The sequence below is a fragment of the Malaclemys terrapin genome, chromosome 2, assembly GCF_027887155.1.
Source record: "Malaclemys terrapin pileata isolate rMalTer1 chromosome 2, rMalTer1.hap1, whole genome shotgun sequence".
Lineage (NCBI taxonomy): Eukaryota > Metazoa > Chordata > Testudines > Emydidae > Malaclemys > Malaclemys terrapin.
The window spans coordinates 234,417,099-234,438,375 of NC_071506.1; the positions used below are offsets into that span (position 1 = coordinate 234,417,099).

Here is a 21,277-nt window from a genome sequence, read left to right on the forward strand (position 1 = left end):
AACCAGCAATACATTTACAATACCTTTGTAAGTTGTCTTGGCTCACTTCCTTCTTCTACAACAATTAGCTGAGATCTTCCATTTCTCTCATTGTCCCGAATGCCAACAGCAACTTGAGTAGCCTTCAGACGCTCAAATTTATTGCATGTTGAGCCACACCACTGGTAAATTTCCTAGAATAAATGAGAACAGATACTTCAGCCATCAGAATCAACATAGGGCAGAATTATGAAATACTTTAGAGCTGTTACTAAAACACAAAGGGCCAGACTGTCAGGTTGTGTAAGTCAGCACAACACCATTGAATTTAATGGAGTTATCCCAAATTATACCAGCTGAGGATCTGGATCAAAGACTGTTTCCATGTCATATAGACTAGTGCTATAACTGAAGTATTCATTTAGCCTCACTCACCATCGTTTCTATGCGCTAGGGCTGGGGTTTGGTTCAGACGTGCAAAAATCTTGCTGTTTATCTGAAGCTTATCTAAACAAGCTGAATCTCTTGAGTTTCTTCATGAGAAATTTCTTCCCCAACCTCAGAAATGAAATTTCTAGTACTACTTCTTCCAATGAGGAACACTCAGAGTTCAGCCCCTCTTACGGGACTGTCAAGGCTGAATCCCCACTCTGGCACTTTGAGTGCGGAAGTGGGGGTGGGGAGGCCGCAAGGTTTCTAAAAATTAATACTGGCCACTCCAGGCTTGTATTAAATTCCCAAGGTTACAGCTTTTCTCTGATCTTGGATTGGTAGATTCTGCCACTACCCAAGTGCAGGACCCCTTTGAGAGCCTAGGAGGGTACACTTGGGAATTCCTTTCTATGGGGTCCCTCAAGCCCTTTCACCCCCCCCCCCCTTTGAGGAAGAGCTGAGAAAGAGAAAGAAAAAGAAAAAAAAGAAGGAAATCAGCTGTTGTCACCAGCTAATTAAACAACATGTGCACAAACCTCTTAAGACACAAAAATCCAATTCTGTTCTTTAAAAAGGTAAATTTTATTAATTAAAAAAAAGAAAGAAAATACATCTGGGAACTGAGGCTATTGCTAGATTTTAAAAGAGCAGCTACAAGAATTAAGCACCATGAATAGCTTTCTTGAGGTTCAGCTTAAAGGTTACAAGCAAAACAAAAGCACCTGGGGGTCAGCACAGAGGAATCCACAAGCCATAACGAATAAAAGGAATAAATCTAATCGTGTCTTCCTAGACATTTCCTGATCGACTTAAATATCTGGGGTTTTAAATGAGTAATTTCTAGGTATGATACTGATGATTTTTTCATACCTGGCCCAAGCTTCTTACAGCATAGCTGCTGCTCTGTCCGCCTCTCCCCGGGAGAACAACAGACAGACAAAAGGGGAGTCTTTTCAATTTTAAAAAGTTCTAGCCTTCCCATTGGCTCTTTTGGCCAGGTGCCCACTCACTTCCTTTTACCTATGCATAGCAGTGAGACTTTTTAACCCTTTACAGGTAGAGCAATTAGAGAACAGCTACTAAGAGGGATATTATAGCCACTGGCTGGTTGGGTGTCCATAAAAGGGAGCCCCCACAACTCCCCCTTTCATTTATCACAGGGACTTTGACAGTTCCAGTTCTGATTTCAGCCAGAAACCAGAGCCAAAGAAACCTCACCCAAACATTTCAGAATTTTGAGTCTGGTTCTCAAAAATGGATGAAAGTCCTTCAATTTGGTCTGTTAATTCCCGTTTTGGGGACCCTTCTTTTTAGATTGTTATTCTCGTGTAAGCCCACTCCTGCTTTGACCCATCACTAAAGTTGGGGTCACTCAAAGGCACTTCCAAGAGCAAATGCATATTCGCCTTCAATAAAGCTTTTCTGAATTGGGGAGTTTCCTCACCAGCGTTCTGATCCAAAACCACGTGAAGTCAATGCAAAGACTCTCATTGAGTCTAGGTCAGGCCCTAGGCAGGCCCTTCCAGGATCTAGTTATCACTATGGGGATCCTTCAATTGACAGCCTCACAATGATTAACGTTTGTTTAGAGCATCTGAAACGTTTCACAAGTCAGATTCTCTATCCTAGATGCAGACTATGTGTCGAGATAAAGAAAACAGATTTAGGTCTTTGAAGTACTTGCTGAAAACATAGGCAGAATAGAAGAGGGTGAATAAATTCTGGAGGTTGAACTGGAAGGAGCTAGTCAAAAGGGAATCAGTCAGTTAGTATTTCTAGTTTGTTTGTTTTTTCTCCATTTCTTTTTGGACAGTGTTAATTTGAAGAAAAAAAAATCTTCAATAATTCTACAGGGACTTCAATACAGTAGCAATGGCAAAAGCTACACAATATACACATCACATTTTTAAGAACAAGGATCATCACTAAATAATTAATATTTTCATCTTTCAAAAAGGAGGTTAAACAATTGACTGAGCAGGCTGGTGTCTCTGGATATGGTACAAATAGTAAGAGAGGCACTGTTTGTCGGTACTTTCATGTGTAAATAACTGGTTTGTAAAGTTTAGGTCAATATAATAAAAATAATGTGGCCCAATTTTTTTAATCACAATTTTAAACTCTTCCTTGCACATTGCCTCTATAACTCCCATGGAAGAGTTGTAGTCACAGAAGTATCAGTTTCAGACAAGTGGGTTATGAAATATTTCTTCTTCATGCAAGTCAATGCAAGTACCTTCTTGTAAATGCTAACTTGCTATGTGTACAACAGGCAGCAGATAAGCTACTCAAAGCTTATTTCAAATGTCTGTCTTTAACTGATTAAAGGAAACTAAAATATATGTGATCTCACTCCCTTACCCACCAAGTGGTTACCTATGTTTGGAATCTGCCATCAACAGCTGTTGTAGGCTTTCATTAAGAGTAGAGGTAATCTACAACCAGAAGCACAAATCTGGATCTCTTCAAATTTCAAGGGGCTCATTTTTGAATCTCCATATCTTTGAACCTGCCTTTATAATTTTGATCGTAGGTCTGAGTCAAAAGCAGATGGGCCTGTTTTCCCCATTCTGGTTTGGAGGTGTACTTTGTGAGCTATCTACAGTCTGGGGCCAAAATCTTGGCTTCAAATTTGGCTAGATCTAATCTGATTCAAATAGTGCCTTCTTGACCCATCTTTAAAACAAGATTTTGTTATGAAGTATTCTAACTGTGTATCAAGAGAAGTCAGATAAAGTTATTGTTTAGAACTGTGCTACACTGAGGCTACGTCTTCACTATGGGGGGGTCGATTTAAGATACGCAAATTCAGCTATGCGAATAGCGTAGCTGAATTCAACGTATCGGAGCCGACTTACCCCTCTGTGAGGACGGCGGCAAATCGACCTCCGCGGCTCCCCCGACAACGGCGCTTACTCCTATCTCTGCTGGGTGGAGTACAAGCGTCAATTCGGGGATCGACTGTCGCGTCCCGGTGAGACACAATAATTCGATCCCCGAGAGATCGATTTCTACCCACCGATTCAGGCGGGTAGCGTAGACGTAGCCTGAGTATAGGTAGGCTCGGAAGGATTATATTTTTATTGGTAAATTTCAGTAAACGTCAATTTCACTGTACACAAAGAAACAGATGAAAAAAATGATTGATAGGAGGCAAAGAAACAAAAATGCTGGTTGGGATCTTATTAAAGTTTGATTTAAGGATATTTACTTCTTATACTTTGACAAATGTTGTTTACAATTTGTGTTTTAGCAGTTACAAAGCTTTAACTTTTTGAAATCAATGTCTACTGTCATTAAATAATTAACTGACCCTTCTGTTGCCTGCCTCCCATATTTTCTTGCAACTGTGCACATTTTGAAAAAAATGATAAAGAAAAAATGCTTTAAAACAAACATTTATATCATCCATCAAAATTATTCAAAGAAATTGAATTCTGCCAAACCTAAGTATAGAGTAAAAACCATTGCAAATCCAGTCTCATTTACCATATTTTTTATTCAAAAACAACTAAGGGTGAGGTTAGGAAATCAGGGATGTCTTAGAAAGACCATGTAGCATCCACTTAATTAACGCCATTCAACAAATGTAGGCAAAACATTTACCAAAGCCAAAAATATTAGAAGGATGTACACCTCTACCCCGATATAACGTGACCCAATATAACACGAATTCAGATATAACGTGGTAAAGCAGTGCTCCAGGAGGGCGGGGCTGTGCACTCCGGCGGATCAAAGCAAGTTCAATATAATGCAGTTTCACCTATAACACGGTAAGATTTTTTGGCTCCCGAGGACAGCGTTATATCGGGGTAGAGGTGTATTAAAAACATAAATACTGAACAAATAAGGTGTACCTAATGAACGACAGAGAAAAGACACTGGGACTTAGTAAAGCATAAGGTAATAAACCAATACTGAGAAACAAATATTTTTCCTTTGTAATCATACTGCATAAAATTAATGCTTGTTGTAAACAAATATGACAATGCATACGAAGATAGCAGGAGATCTCAAATGGAGTGTTTAGTGTTGTTTTATTGCTCATTCATTGAATGGAAGAGAGAGAGAGAGGAGCTATAAACAAGAAGTCTCTTCTCAGAAATCCTTCGCACACCTATAACTCCATTCACCTTTTTATTTTCTTCCTAAAATCTCATTTATTTTAGGTCTTGTCTACACAGAGCTATTCCAGTTTAACTGTTCCATTTGGGCACTCTATTCCAGAATAAAATTGATTTTATTCCAGAATAATTACTTGGCTTTGTGAATGGAGTAATTACTGTGGAATAAAGACACTTTTTTCTGGAATAGTGTCTGCATGGGGAGTTATTCTGAAATAGCAATTGTGGAATAGTTTTTTTTTGCAATAGCTATGCCAATCAATTTGATCAGTTTGTAAACAGGGCCTCAGTGATGGACAGATCTCAAAAGACTTAGAATTTGGTTCTGAGAAGCACCCAGAAGTTCACTTCTTCATCCAAATTTCTTAGATCTGCAGAACCCAACTGGAAATCTTGTAAGAAGTCTCACCTGCAAGATTTTTGGTACTACTACGAATTAGGCTGCAAACTCTGGGGGAAAAAAATAGTCTCATCATTTCAATACTGCTGGTTTTCTCACAAGAAGCAGAACCATGGAGGTCCAGGTACTAAAAAGAGAGAAGTACCAAACTTTTTGAAACTTCAGTAAAGGTTTGCTTTAAGTTTAAGTGAAAGATAAAGGAACTATAATTTTATCCAAATTGTTTCCCCCTGATCTGTTTCTCATGTATTTTTGAATTTTTTCCTAAATTCTCAAAGACTTTCTGGGTGCATATATACCTATTGTTCATATTATATTTCTGCAGAAGTAAAACACTCAAACACATATTTCAGGCTTACTTTTCATTCTCATCTTCCTTTTCTCTTTGTTGCTCCCAATTTAGCTGATTTCAAACATCAGCAACACATGCTGGGACCACTGAAGATGTATCAGCAATAAATAAGAGTTTGTTATTTCTCGCGAGATATAGAAGCAATAAGGAGGAGAAATAAAATCTGTTTCTACAAAATTAACTGGAGAGATTAAGGAAGTCTTGCCTTATCACTGTGTGCTTTGCAAGTTGAAAGAATCTCTCTCTCCAGCACGTTCATTAAGGTTAAAGTTCACCAGGTTTCTACTACACTACATACGAGTAATATTCTTTGCACCTTGACTCTCTCTTCTTTAAATAAACAATACCTAGCTGTGTGAAGTCCAGTCTTGGAGGATGACTGGCAGCTCTATAAATATATACTACAATATTAACAATACTGACACTGAACTGTCATTTGCATTTAAAAAAATAAGGCCAAGATTATCAAAAGTGACTAATGATTTGGGGTGCTATCTTAATGCATCTTAAGGGGACCTGGTTTTCAGCACATTCTGAAAACCAAGCCCCTTTAAGGCTGAAGTGAGACACCCAAAAATCGAGGTACCTTAAATCACTTTTGACAAAATCTTGGCCCCAGTTTCTTCCAGTGGAATTAACATGGCTGACTGTATTTTGTTTTTTATTTGTATGGAATTAAACCTGATATGTACGTGGTGAGCCCAGGGAAGGTATTTTTTTTCTAAAAGCGGGACACAATGGTTTGATGACCCCATATGTTAAATCTGTGGAATGGGCTTCTGTGGGAGGAAATCTCCACAAAGAGATCTCCTTTAGATCCTCTCATATCATCCCATTAGGCAGACATGATATTTGCAAACCTCCGCCCAGCCCAGCCCAGCCCAGGGAAAACACTAGGGTTATATATACACTGTAAACACTCGCAGCTGGCCTGTGTCAGCTGACTCTGGCTCACAGGGCTCAGGCTGTAAGGATGTAAAACTGCAGGTGCAGAGGTCTAGTCTGAGGTTGCAGCCCAGGCTCTGGAACAGTCCCCCCACATAGGGTCCCAGAGCTTGAGCTCCAGCCCTGGCCTGAACATCTACACTGCAATTTTACAGCCCCACAAGCTCGACTCAGCTGACACAGGCCAGCCACGGGTGTTTAATTGCAAGGTAGACATATCCTAGAAAGCCAGCTCCATCTGCAGAGATATCCTTTTCATCTGCACCCACCTACATGAATGGATGGAAAATTTGATGGGACAAGCAGTGATTAGGACTGCCCCAATAGAAAGGGGGAGGAAAGCACTCACTGGGCAATGCAGGGGATGCACTCCGGAGGTTCTAGCCACCCATTTAACCAGCTGGGGAAGGAGGGAAGCAGATTGGTGTGTGTCGCCCCCCCCCCATTAATTTAAAGCCTAGCCCGGGACATTGAGGGGATGGGTGGGAAGGGAGGCTTTTTGCTCTATTTCAGCAGCAGCGAGGTTACTTTTTGGATTCCCCAGATCCAGGATTCCTAATTTTTTCCCCCCAGGATTTTTTTAAGTTCCCAGTTCCAGGATGCCAGGAGAAGGAAAATCGAGGCAGCTTCTGCACCCAGTAGAGGCAGCATGTGAAGAGAAAAGTAGAAGCTCTGGGATCCCCCTTCCTGCTTGTGGGGCTGCACCCTGTCAAAGGGGTCTTTGTCCTGCCACAGGGGTTGTACTCCTGGTCCCCAAGCTGGCAGCACAGCCCATTGAGGAGAAGAAGCCATGTTGAGGGGAGGGAGTTGATGTGGCTGGCTCCAGGCCTCCAGGGCCTTCAGCTGAGCCTGGGCACGCTACTGCTGCCCCCGTCCATCTGCTCACAAGAGAGAGGGATGAGGGCCATGCTGCTACTGAGGGTGCCTGCTCCAGGAGCTGCTTGACTGGGACTCGGCCTGCGGCTGAGTCCCCTCCCCACCACTTCAGCTCATGGGGTGAGGGGCTACGTCAGAGCCCCCGTGATGAGGAAGCTAGTGCAGGGATGGCCTTGGGCCATTCCCCCATTCGCGCAGTGGGACCCAGCCTGTAGCTGCAGGGTGTCCTGGGATATGGGGCCGGCAGCAGCAGTGGCTGCCTCTCTGGCAGTGGCCCCTTCCTGTGCTGCCACAGCAGGAGTCTGTTGTGCTTGGGGAAGAAAGACCACAGAAGGGGACAGGGCTTCTAGAGGGGCTTCTCATGGCCTGGAAGGGGCCAATCCAGCCCTCCTGGATGCATTAAGGGGTGGTTGCCCCTGGGGTGGGGGTGAGGGTTTCTTTCCGTAGTTTTGCCAGGGCATTGTGGGCCTACGCTCGCTGCCCGGTGGGGAAGAGAGATTCTCGGTTTCCACAAGACTTTACAGCAGAGAGGCCCACTAGCATGGCCCCAATGCTGAGAAAGCGTTACCGGAGGTCGGGAGCTAGAGGATGAACACCTCATGACCACTGCTGGAAACGTTCATCTTACAGTAGGTAGTGAATTAGGTGATGGGCACCTCCCCGCCAGGTGGGAGCCCAAATCCCATTCACAGGGGTCTGAGTCTGGGGGAAGCGAGGGTCTCAACCTGACTGAGGTTGATTTGGAGGATGAAGAGGGTGAGACTGTCTCTGGGTTGTGCCTCTCTCTCCTTTAGCCAGCAGGGAGGCCAGCTGAGGCCCCTGGGTTCCAAGAATGGGGGTCAATGGCCCCCAGTAGGGGAAGGCACTGGCTGTGGTGTGCTGTGCACCGTGCCAGAGGTAGCCACCCAGCTCCCACCTACCTTGGCCATGCCACCTAATGCACAGGCTTTGAGATGATTTGGCAAGATTGTTGGCCTTGGCTGCCCAGATGGAGGAGCAACACTGTCACAGGTTTGGGGTGGGGTCAGTGTTCCACAGTAGGCCATTGAGCTACCAGGGCAGGAGACCCCCACCCCCTAATCTCCCAGAACAGCACACCTCTTGGGGCTTCAGGTACTGTAACAGTTTCTAACAAGGTACAAGTGGGTGATACAGGTGCCAAAGCTCAGGGATATGCTGAACCTGACTGGCCTGTTAGGACTCATTTATCTAAAGTGGCAAAGGAAAAATATGGAAAGAGCAGTTTGTGGAGTTGTTCCTCCTACTTTTTCCATGAGGATCTGGCTGAGGACACGGGGGGAAAAAAGGAAAAAAAGGATGAAGACAAGCCCCAGGTAGCCCAGACCCTTAAGAATCGGACTGTCATTTCACATACATGAGAGTATAATTTGTGAGAGAAACCCTGGGAGGAGTGTTTATGAGAACATAATTGCAAGGGTTCACACTACATAGGGGTGCATGGCATGGGTAAGGTACAAAAAGGAGTTTAGACAGAGAGTGGCAGAAGTCAGAATTGTCATGGGGGAAAAAGAACTAAGATCTCTGGCTTGGCCATCCTGCCCAGCTGTTTTTCCAGACTGTGGACTGCCAGTGCCAAGCCACAGGTCCCAATTGCGGATATCAGTGTTAGGGACCAAGATTGAGGTGGTCTGGCCTAATATTCAGAGCTGGTATCCACGTAGGGGAACAAAGCCAAAGGTCAGCAGCAGAGTCAACTGCCAATTACCAGATCCAAGAGTCAAGCCTGAATCAGAACTAGGAATCGAAGCTGAGAGTTGGAGCCAGGGTCAGATACTATAGCATCCTCAGCTGCTATAAATCAATATAACTCAGTTGACATCAGTGGAACCTGTCATTTACATCAGGTGAGGATATGGTCCACTGTTTCTACTAGCTCAAATATAAAAATTCTATACTACTTCCCTGAAGAGAATCACCTAAACAACTGAAGTCTTGAAGCACAAAACCAAGCAAATATTATCCAGGATATTATACACTTGTGCTTCCAGTCTAATTAGTGTGTACAGAAAATTAAAATATAAATATGAATATATTTTTAATACTATTCCATATATACAGCAACTTATGTGATCCTTTTCAATTTCCATTATTAAAAATCACTGTAAGGACACAGTCCACATGATGGACTAGCAGCCTCCAACTTAATTTAAATTGATTTAGTAAAAAAAAGATGATTGCAAGAAAGCATACAAAAACATGTTAGTGGGTTTTGCAACAGTCCAGTTTTACAAAAAACAATGGGATTCAATTTGAAATTTGTGGAAGAAAACAATACGACCATAAAAAAAGAGTTATCCCTAGATTGTTGAGCTTGTCAATAAATTTTCAAGTTTTAGAATGTTCTTAGTCAAGTGAGAGGCCCAGGAAGAGGTGAGGGAGTTCACACAGGAAATGAATACATTAGGGACCAAGATAGTGCAGTAGATAGTCAGGGTTCCTGGGTATTATTCTTAGCCTTTCAGTGGTTAGCTGGGCAACCTCAAGCAAGTTAATCACTCTATTTCAATTGAGTCATCTGTCGAATGGATGATACATACTGCGCCAATCACACAGGAGTGTTGTGAAAATTAATTTGTGTGTTTTGCGTTCAAAGTATTATTTTTTACTATCTCCATCTAAGCAGCAGAATTAGAATATACATTAAAGATTTATGCAATATAAAATATTGTTTAAAGGAAAAATGTTACATGCTGAACTTCAGGTACAGGATACATAATTTAACAGAATTTACTTAAACTATTTTTAGTCTTACTTTACTAGAATTATTCTGAATTGGAAGGCTGACAAATCAAATATCTGTAAGAGTGAAAATAGCCTTCAAATGCTCACTCTTCTCAAAACAGCATGTTAATTCATGTGTAATTCCTATGCTATACCCTGTTTATTTTTCAGAAGTCCATTTCTGAAATTATATTAACAGTCAGCTTGAGAGGAATCAAAATGACTATGTATGTTACAGAGGTGTGTTTTGTTACTGGTATGAATACTGCCTTATATCCATCTCTATTATATACTTTTAATGTCACTGTAGGACAAATTATCTCCTTCCTCACATTGGTGAGCAGCTATTCACATGAGCAATTTCACCGAATTCAAGTCTATGGGACTACTTGTGTGCGTAACTGGTCACCAATGCATGCATGGAGGTCATATGCTAAAATAATGAGAGATTCAAATCCTGCCCTGGCTGATGCAGGCAGGAGATGCCTGGATGCTGTCTCATGTTACATCTCCTGCCACAATCCTACCAGCGAGGGCAGGATTAGACTACTGTCAAGTGTAAGAGTTCAAAAGTCTGAGTCAGGCCTCTAAAAAATCATGACTGACTTTAAAATCACAATTTGAAAAAAAAAATTGTTGAATTTTTTGTTATTTGCCTTCTGGTTTTCAAGTTTAAGGTGAAATTGGGTTACAGTTTCCATCTTTTCTCCATAACCGTGCGCTGTTGACTGCACTTTATGTACTGACCGATGGGTGTCTGGCCGCAGATACTTGCCAGCAGACCTTTCCCCCTTGGAGCTGCAGTGTACAAACTGGCATAGTAACAGGTCCACATTTCTAGTGCTCTCTCTGTCCTACTGCTTTTGTGTGAAGGAAGCATCTAGCTCCTCAGGCTAAAACAGTTATTTATCTGTATTGTACCTGTTGTTCTTTGAGATGTGATGCACACAGAGGTCATGCATGTGGGGGGAGGGGGCATGCATGGTCATGTGCCCCTGCTGCTGTCCTCACTCTGCCCCCCACTATCAGCAGGTATAGGTAGTCTCTGGATGCGCACATGTATTCCATGTAGGTGTGTGTGCCTCCAGTGTCCCGAAGCCAGAGAACTTTGCCTAGCAGTACCCACAGTGGCAGCGCTCTTCTGGGTGTATAAAGGCAGCAGTGCCCCCCCATCCTCCCTCAGTTCCTTTGCACCAAACATCAAAAGTAAGGACCTCAGTGCAGAAGGGATGGAGGATGGGTTGCAGAATACAGGTAGGAGGGGGCTCTGGGTTGGGGCAGGGGTTGGGATGCGGGAGGGGATCAGGGTTCTGGGCTGGGGGTGTAGGCTCTGGGGTGAGACCAGGGATGAGGGGTTTGGGGAGGGCTCACGGCTGGGGCAGAGGGTCGGGATGCGGGGGCGGGGGGGTCAGGGCTCTGGGTGCAGGCTCTGGGGTGGAGCCAGGGATGAGGGGTTTGGTATGCAGGAGGGGGCTCTGGGTTTGGGGGGGGAGGGCTCAGGGCTGGGGCAGGGGATTGGGGCACAGGCTTACCTCAGGTGGCTCCCAGTCAGCAGCGCAGCTGGGGTGCTAAGGCAGGCTACCTGCCTGTCCTGGCACTGCGGACTGCGCTGCGCCCAGCAGCAGGTCTAGCTCCTAGGTGGAGGCACGTAAGTGGCTCAGCGTGGCTCTCGCCCACAGGCACCGCCCCCCAGCTCCCATTGGCCAGGAACTGGCCAATGGGAGTGTGGAGCTGGTGCTTGGGGCAGGGGCAGCGCGCTGAGCCCCATGCCCCCCTCCCTTCCCCAACCTAGGAGCCAGACCTGCTGCTGGCCGCTTCCGGGGCACAGCGCAGCATCGGAACAGGTAGGAACTAACTTGCCTTAGCCAGGCAGCACCACCGATGGGACTTTTAATGGCCCAATCAGCAGTGCTGACTGGAGCCGCCACGACTCAGTGCCTTCAATTCCAGTATTGGATCACGACCTGCTGTGTCTAAATCAGTGGTTTTCAAAATGCCAGGGCCCTCGCGGAAAGAGTTTAAGCCCTTTGGGCAGATGCAATCTGAGCTATTTTGTATGCTGTCACAATACAGACCAGAAGGTGCCAAGGACACAATGGAGGATGAAGTGCTAGAAACTCCTGGAAACACCAGAAAATACTGGAAAACTCCTGAACTACTGGAGACTCAGGGACTGAGAGGCAAAGCAAGACTGAAGACCCACTGATGTGGAAACAGTCGGTGCTGGTCCCTAGGTCTTCAGTATTGAACTCAACAGACCCCCCGCAAGGCTGGAACTGGAGTTGATGATATGGGCTCTCACTGATCTCAGCGGGGTACTGGTAAGTGGTTGGATGGCCCTGTTCCATCCACATGTAGGAAGGAGTCTGGTGCTGTCAGTACTCCCCGTAGAAGATGAGGAAGAGTCTACCCGAACCGGAGAGTGGTCCTGATTAGTCTTACGGGACTTCTTCCTCACCACATGAGAGGGAGAATGAATCCTCCTCCTCTTGGGGGAAATTGCAGGATCTGAACATGGTGCAGCATCACTTGCCAGTTCCACAGGCGACCACCAATCACATGAGGGCCTCAGTGCCAAAGCTGATCTCAGGGCCTGCTTCGGAAGGTACTGCTTCAGCCATAAGTCTCAACACTTGTATCCTCTTTTTGAATGACTTACAGATGGAGCACTGTTCCTTAATGTGTCAATCATTGAGACACAACAAGCACCTCTTGTGGGGATCACTATTGGGAATGGCTCCTGCACACGATGGACAATGCTTGAACCCTGGTGAGGACATCACACAAGGCAGCCAACTATTCAGGGCCAGCTCCAGGCACCAGCCTGGCAAGCAGGTGCTTGGGGCAGCCACTCAGGGGAGGGGCAGCACGTCCAGGTATTTGGTGGCAATTTGGCAGACAGTCCCTCACTCCAGCTCGGAGCGAAGGACCTTCCGCTGAATTGCTGCTGCAGAGGGAGGGATAGCTCAGTGGTTTGAGCACTGGCCTGTTAAACCCAGGGTTGTGAGTTCAATCCTTGAGGGGGCCACTTGGGGATCTGGGGCAAAAATCAGTACTTGGTCCTGCTAGTGAAGGCAGGGGGCTAGACTCGATGATCTTTCAAGGTCCCTTCCAGTTCTAGGAGATGGGATATCTCCATTAATTATAGATCGTGGCTTTTTTTTTTTTTTTTTTTTTTGGCTGCTTGGGGTGGCCAAAACCCTGGAGCTGGCCCTGCAACTACTCCAACACTATACTAACACTAAACTAAACCTAAGGTTCTACTAATCAACTATTATCTAGAGGGGGAAAAAATCTCTCAGAAAACAGACTGAAAACATGAGGTGAAAACACCACACCAAGCGCTGACTCTAGCCGTGGGCAGTGAGAAGGAACTGAGGAGGGGGTTGGGGCAGCGCTGCTCTTATATAGCCAAAGGAGAGGCTAGAGCCACATGGCATAACCACCGTCCCTGTATGGATGCTAGGCAAAGTTCTCTAGTTTCAGTGAGCTGGGTGTGTGTACACACCTACATGAAATACACAGATGCATCAACTCAAAGAAGAATTCTCCCTTTTCAACATATTAGTGTAGAAGGGACAATATAGTTTGGTGTACTGGGTACAGTGTGTAACTAGGAATCAGTAGTCCTGGGCTCTTCTTCTGACTGCTAGTGGCAGGGCTGGCTCCAGGCACCAGCTTGCCAAGCAGGTGCTTGGGGTGGCCACTCCGGAGAGGGGCGGCACATCCAGCTGTTCGGCGGCAATTTGGCGGACGGTCCCTCACTCCCTCTCGGAGCAAAGGATCTCCCGCCAAATTGCCGCCGCAGATCGCGACTTTTTTTTTTTTTTTTTTTTTTTTTTTTTTGCGCTGCTTGCGGTGGCGAAAACCCTGGAGCCAGCCCTGGCTAGTGGCATGCTGAGTGACATGAGTTCTCATTTGAAAGAATGATATAGCAATACTTACCTGCTAAACAAAAGTGTTCAGAGGCTTGATTACTTACAGTTTACAAAGAACTCTGAGATCTTAAAATGAATGGTGCAAGCAATTACTGGAGAGAAATTATGAAAGCACATCCCAGTGCATCCATTTCTGGCTCTGAACTGGGTGTGGGGGTTAATAACAGTACAGGCAAAAACACTTGCTTCATTCAGAGGAGGTTTGGTATGAATTCCCCCTCCCCCCCTTTCTCCACATACAGTGCACTTTGTATTCAGTTGGCACCCTGTCCTGATTGAAGGCAAATGAAAATATGTGCACTGTCCATGTACTATAAAACCCTAGCCAGGGCTAAAAAGAGAAAAGTTAAGAAAGCCAAAAACAAGTGCCATAAAAATTCTAATAACTAAAATAATTTCACAGCAAGGGCATCAATGGACTGGAGTACAAAGTTTTTGTTCCATAATCTGTTTCACCAAGTTCCTAGTATATATCGAGCCTATGTCTTACTCTTGATACTGTGCTGATCACATGCTAGTCAGCGATAGAGACTTTCTCCCCTACAAGTGACAGGCCACTGAGCACATTACACTCCCCATTTCAGTAGTTTCAGCAGCTGCATAACTCCTAGTAAAAACAAATGCACTATAGTGTATAGAAAAAACCCACATTGGACACTATCTTTCATGGCTTCTTTACACCTCGCCTTTTAAAGGCTTTGAGATTAGAGTTTAAATAACACAAGCTGTAGAGTATTTGGAGTAAAAACCTATGTTCATGAAATGAGCAGAATTAACTTCTGTGAGAAGTTGATAAGGAGGAACTGAATACATTGAATGAACAGTTTTCACTAGCTGCCTTTCCATGTATACTATTTCCACATGTCTTGTTCCTTAAACTATAGATTGTTCAGTAACCATATGCTAGGCAACTCAGAAGTCGCATGTTCTGATCACTTAAATAGAAAAGAGAACATTAATGTCTGGCCCTTCCTCTTTGAAGTCGGACGCAGTAGTAGAAACAGGCCCAAACCAAAGCCCCAGATACACACAGCCCCAGACTTTGGGGAAGTTTGGATCCGATCCCAACTTTGCCTCTCTGTAGATACATACACACACAAAACTGCTGTTCATTCACTTACTTGCGTACAGAGAATTTGGTTTAAATTTTGTTTTCTGCTACACCAATAAAATCCCCACTGACTTCAAAGCCCAGGTAATAAAACAAATCACATAAGATTAAGCTAGGTGTTGGATTGGAGGGAGGGGGAGAGGATGGGGAGCTGAAGTTGGGCAATCAAGGTATGTCTATACTGCAATTAGACACCCACGGAGGGCCTGTGGGACTCGGGCTAAGGGACTGTTTAACTGCAGTGTAAACTTTTGGGCTCCAGCTGCAGCCCGAGCTCTGGGACCCTTCCACCTCGTAGGGTCCTGGAGCCCAGACTCCAGCCCAAGCCCAAACATCTATATTGCAATTAAACAGCCCCTTAGCATGAGCCTCTTAGACCAAGTCAGCTGGCACGGGCCAGCTATGGGTTTTCAACTGCAGTGTAGACATTACTCTCAATTACACGAAGATTACTGAGGGTAGAATATGTTGCCCTTAGTTTGGGCAAAAGTGAAAACAAAATATATATAAACACAGTTTCTGTCTGTGTGTGGTCTTTTTAAAAACGAGCTTGAAGGAAATTGCAGTGCTGGATTAGATTATACTGGTACGCAGGCAAGAATAACCACAATAAGATATGTAATGGAAGATCACATAAACTGGACCAAGGGGGCATTAACACTATCAGATTTTTGATTATCAAATAAAATGACACTCAGTAACCTGTTTGCTGCATGGTATAAAGCCGGGTGACTTTCAAAAACTTGAAAATAAGAAAGTGTAAAATATTTACATTACTTCCCATTAATTTTGCAATGTGTTCCACTCCTTCTACCCCCACCTCATCTCACTTCTCTTCCCTAGGAAAACAGCTGTGTTCTTACCACATGTTGGCTAGTTCCAGTTAACTAATGTGAGGTAAAATTCCAGTGAAGACAAAGTACTTTGCAATTTTCATATTTGTCAGCAGGTCAAGGTACACTCCAGACACTCCCATAGTAACTTGTGTGAAAGCCAGCGCCGGCTCTAGGAGTTTTGCCGCCCCAAGCAAAAACAATTTTGGCCGCCCCCCCCCTCGTTTTTTTCTTACCCCACCCCCCGGCCCCGCCTTAACTCCGCCCCTTCCCCAAACCCCCAGCCCTGCCTCCTCCCCCCAGGCTCTCAAGCCTAGGAGGGAGGGAGGGAGGGCGGGAGGAAGGGAGGGAGAGGGAGAAGCAGCGCATGCGCTGCAGCCACTCGGGGTCTCCCCCTCCCTCCCAGGCTCTCAAACCTGGGAGGGAGGGGGAGATCCCGAGTGGCCGCGGCACGCGAAACAGCTGATGCGCGCGCCGCTGCTCGCCCTCCCTCCCAGGCTCTCAAACCCGGGAGGGAGGGGGAGATCCCCAGCTTCCATGGCGCGTGAATCAGCTGATTCGCGCGCCGCGGCCGCTCGGGGTCTCCCCCTCCCTCCCGGGTTTGAGAGCCTGGGAGGGAGGGCGAGCAGCAGCGCGCGAGCGGCAGCAGCGGTGGTGAGTTAGGGCGGCCAGGGCACATTTTTAGGGGCGGCATGGCCCGCGCCAGAATACCGCCCCTAAAAATGTGCCGCCTCAAGCACCAGCTTGTTTTGCTGGTGCCTAGAGCCGGCCCTGGTGAAAGCTACAAACTGCCTTGTCTTCACTTAGGATTTTACCTCAGGCTAACTACAATTAATGAGTTTATTATCTTCACAGAAAGGACATTGAATATATAAACACGAAAGCTTTATATTTGCATATATACACAGGCAAAGTTGTAAAAATAGAATAATAATCTTCATTTTCAGTAGCCCTCTCTGTAACGATGACATGACAAAAAGAAATTTTAGATAAATTGTTCGAACTAATTGCGTATGTAAGGCTACGTCTACACTACCCGCCTGAATCGGCGGGTAGAAATCGATCTCTCAGGGACCGAATTATCACGTCTCGTCGGGACGCGACAATCGATCCCCGAATCGACGCTTGTACTCCACCTAAGTAAAGTAGAAGTAAACAATATAAAAAAAAATACAAAATTAAAAAAATATAGTAAAAATACAATGTACCAGAAGAGTTCTCAGGAAAATTTTCTTCTCGGATGAGGCATCTAAATGTGAAATTCCTTATCTGAATATGCAATGAGGATATCAGAGGATATAAGATGGCAATAGAGGATACAAGAGGCAATAAAGGATATATGATGCACATAACTCACAGGCTTAAAGCTCAACTATTAGTTATACTGATACGAATTATACCCAAGTAATAAGCAAACCATCAGAAAATTGTATGCAGGTTGTATTTTTCCAATAAATAGATTTGTTGTGTTTTTAATAGAAGTTTATGCTGAATTACCTAGCATTGGTACTAAAATTAGTAGCAGAAAATTTCTATTGAAACCAGTAAAAAAAATAATTTTATTATATTATAAATAAATTCTACACATACCAAAAAGCACTGTTATTTTACCAACATATTTCTGTGAAAGTTAGTGCTATGTTCTCACAGGAAAACAAGAATGAATATATAATTTTTTTTACATCATGAATAAGGAAAATTATCCTTCTTTTCATATCAATAAATGAAAAAATGTTTGATTAATTTTGTTAGGGAAATATAAAGTTTATCCAGACCATATATATTATATATTTACACATTTTTATTTCGATTTAATTTTCGCTATGAAACAATGAATTGTTGGGATTTTGCTTTTGCCATACTATAAAAATACAATTTTTTATTATGTATATATGTGATTTATAAAAGTCTATATAAGAATTTTTACATAGCATACTACCTATAATAAAATATTATCTTGCATGCTCCAAACCAGCCAAGCAGAAAATCCCAGTCTTTTTTCTAGGCAAACATCTCTCTTCACATTCACTTCTCTATCCTCTGTCTCCCCCAGGACCACTAATTAATCTTGAGTAAACACGTCGGACACAGAGTGACAACAAGCTAGATGTGCGAAAAAGAAAGAAAGAATTTACCAGAAAAAAGACTGTTAATCTCTAGACAGGCATTGAGAAAGTGAGAAAAACTAGCCTATATGCAAGCAAATATAATGAATATTATAGGCTTTAATAGCTTATAAATTATATATGCACATGGTGAGCAAGTTATTTCAAATTAAGGACTCAGAATATTTTGATATATATGTATATTTTCCTTCACTTCTCTCAAAACCCTCTATTTATCCTTTCATCAGCACTCTGATATTTACTGTGAAGGTTCCCGAAACTGACAGAGGGAAGCAACACAAAATTTATCCTCCTCAAGATCCACTGGATCCAAGTCCATAAGATCATCACCTGCAAACTCAATCATGTGAAGCATAGATAGTGCATGAAGCAGAAAGCGGCGTGCACACTAAAATACACAGTTGTACGTATGTACAGATCAAAAGAAGAACGAACACACTAACATACAAGTGTGAGCTTGGCAGGATTGCTTCACAACATTGCCATCTCCGACCTCACATTTTCCCTGATTTTATTGGCAGTGAGATTTATTTACTTAAATAAGTTATGAAGACATGGTCAGAATTTTACCAGTAGCAGCTGGCCAACGAAATGCTGCCTTAGGAGACTGATAGCAGACTTACTCATAGAAATAATAATTTTACAAGTGCAATTATTGTTTTTTCCCTCAGCCCTGGCCTCTTGCCTGTCAATAATGTACAATTAGTGAAGGGTAAGGGTATGGTAAGGGTATTTGTGTAGCCAGATGTGCATATTTTTGTCATATTGAATTAAAATGTCTATATTTAGAATCTTCTTTTTCCCACGTCTCCTTTATTTATCAAAATCGGTTGATAAAATTTGAAATGGAGTCAGTTTTTTATTTTTTAGAGGCCCCTCATATTGTGAGACCCTAAGTTATAGCTTAGATAGCTTATACCTTAATCCAGCACTGTTCTGACTGCTAGTTACCTGAAAGTGTGCAGGAATCTTCTGCATGTCTAGCACCACCACCACCAAGCATTTTCCATTGCAGAGATATTCGCTGGGACTTCACGTATCCTTAGCCTATGTTTCGCTATAATACTGTCTCTTGCTCCAACTGACTTTATTTTGGTAAGCTTTGCTTTCCCTAGAGTTGCATGTGAAAGATGCCATACACTCACAGTCACATTATCCCTCATCGTCTACCTTCTGGCTATCACGATTATATTGGAGAGTAGAACCACACTTATGGGGCTCATGAATTTTTACCAACCATGCCTATTTTTTCACATTTAAAAAAAAGGTGACAGACACAGAAATGAGATTCAGGTCCCTTTTTGCTTATGCTACACACATGCAGTTTGTAAATACAAACAGAAAACTCAAGAGGTGTGACCATGTGGGTCAGATGGAGGAAAAAATTAATTCTAATATGTGGGCAAATGACTAACTGAATGTGTACTAGTAAATGTGTACATTTACTGTAACAGTGCAAAGCCAAAGTAACTGCGCATGCACTCCCCAGTAAAACCTGTCCTATAATTCTCTGTTACAGATTTACAGATTTCCCACTGCCAGAGGTCTCTGATAGTCCTCACAAGGCAGTGCATACTATTAAATAATAGTAGAAATGTTTCGCTGAAGTCCCAGAAATCCAGAAAAGGTGTTACAGCCCTGACTGAGTTCCTCCTTTTGGTGGAATCAAACTCTTTGATCCCATGTACATTTAAGCCTACTGGGTCGGAGCAGGTACATTCCTGGGGAACAGACGTCCTCTCAAATACCCCACCCTGGCATGTGGCACCATGCAGTCCAACTGCACTAAGTCACAAGATCAGTGCAACACCCCCCCCCTCCCAGAGAGTCTCTTCAACTGCTTAAACATGCCGTCCCCAGAGCTCCATCCTCCTAAGTACTCTGGTTTTACTGTGTAACCCTTAGGGAATCTTATGATAGACAAACAAGGGAATATACAGACTTTATGAAGGAACTTCTTAAATCAGACACTACACTTTTCTCAGATAAAGCAAAGGAGTTACAGATCTATGGAAAAATGAACATCTGCATGCAAATCGCCTCCCTCCATTGTCCTCACTACTAAGAGCCTGTTGGTTTTGTTTAGTATACTTTCAGGGTTCCAGGGCCCTCCTGCACCCCACTCCTCCTGTTCAGTCATCCTGTAGTCAGCCAATGGCTGGCTGGCAAGATTGCTCCTCCCACAGCTCAAGAGGATCTGGCCCACTCTCTCAGGAAACCTTCTGAAAAACCTACAAATCAACCATTTTCAAACAGCTCTGAACCAGACATACACATTATTTAAATATTAAAAATGTCAACATATTTTGTTTTTTCATCTCCTATCCTCACCACCCAAAAAGTATGTTTTACAAAAGCAATAGAAAATGAGCTAGGATGCAATCATTGCTTTTTTTTTTTGGGGGGGGGGGGGAGGAGGGAGGGCTGCTAGAAATAAATTTTTTCTAGCCCCATAATGCACCTGAAGAATCTGGAGGCCAGAAGTCAATAGGAGTTGCAAGGGGCAAGTACCTCATGGGTAGTTCAGGCCCTGAGATGGCACAGCTATAGATACAGCATTTTCCATTCATGTTTATTTGCTCCAGAATTCTAATCTGTCAATGGATTATTTTTGGAGGGGGGATTTGGCTCTTCCAGGTGTCTTTTGTCCAATCCCAAAATGCCATTTCCAGATAATAGTGTGGGCATTTAACAATTGGTTATTTATTCCATGGTTGGAGGGCACCACCTTGGCAGGAGTGCGAAGCTGTAAAAACATTACAGCCAAAGGCCCCTGGACACTTTCAAATACAAGACAACCAATAAAGAGGGCAACATGCTCCAATATCTTCCCTGAGTAAGAAACGGAGGAAACCATACCAAGCATAAACCAAACAAACCCCCCAGATCAGGGCCTATGCTAGCCTCCCCAAAAGGGTCAGGTCTATATTACCTAACCCAAGTTGCATACCCGGCAGAGGTATAGGATTCTCTTTCAGAGTAAAGAATCAGTCAGGTTTCTAATGTGAGTTTAGACTCAAGATCTGCTGCAAAGAGGAAAGTCCAGTTATTTTCTTTCATGTGTTCTCATACCTTAACTATGTCAGTGTCAGTTTTGTGAATAAGTTTAAACTGATGACAATTGATGTAATGTTTAACTAGTGTGGATTACATCCCAGGAATTTGTTTTAATATAAAAACATTAAACTACAATTCAGACATTAATTCCATGAAGGCAACATTGTACTAGTGCAGATAAGATCTGGAAACACAGGCAGACTTCTGTATGGATATGCAATTATGTAAGATAAAGAGGAAGACATCTGCTGTAAATCAGTCTGTTTATTTTCACTTGAAAGCCTCAAGGTAGAGGACTGTTTCTCATAATCCCCTTCTCCTGTCTCTTCAAAGGATCATGTTTAAAGGTTTAAATATTCTCA

General features: G+C 43.5%; 1 protein-coding gene across 1 annotated transcript in view; it reads right to left on the bottom strand.

The window, feature by feature from the left end:
- Nucleotides 1-21,277, bottom strand: part of SCIN (scinderin) — a 100,930-nt gene that overhangs the window by 62,700 nt on the left and 16,953 nt on the right. Inside the window, exon 4 of the mRNA XM_054020308.1 lies at nucleotides 24-173. Within this exon, the coding sequence (XP_053876283.1) occupies nucleotides 24-173 (150 nt within the window). The remainder of the gene's footprint in view (nucleotides 1-23; nucleotides 174-21,277) is intronic.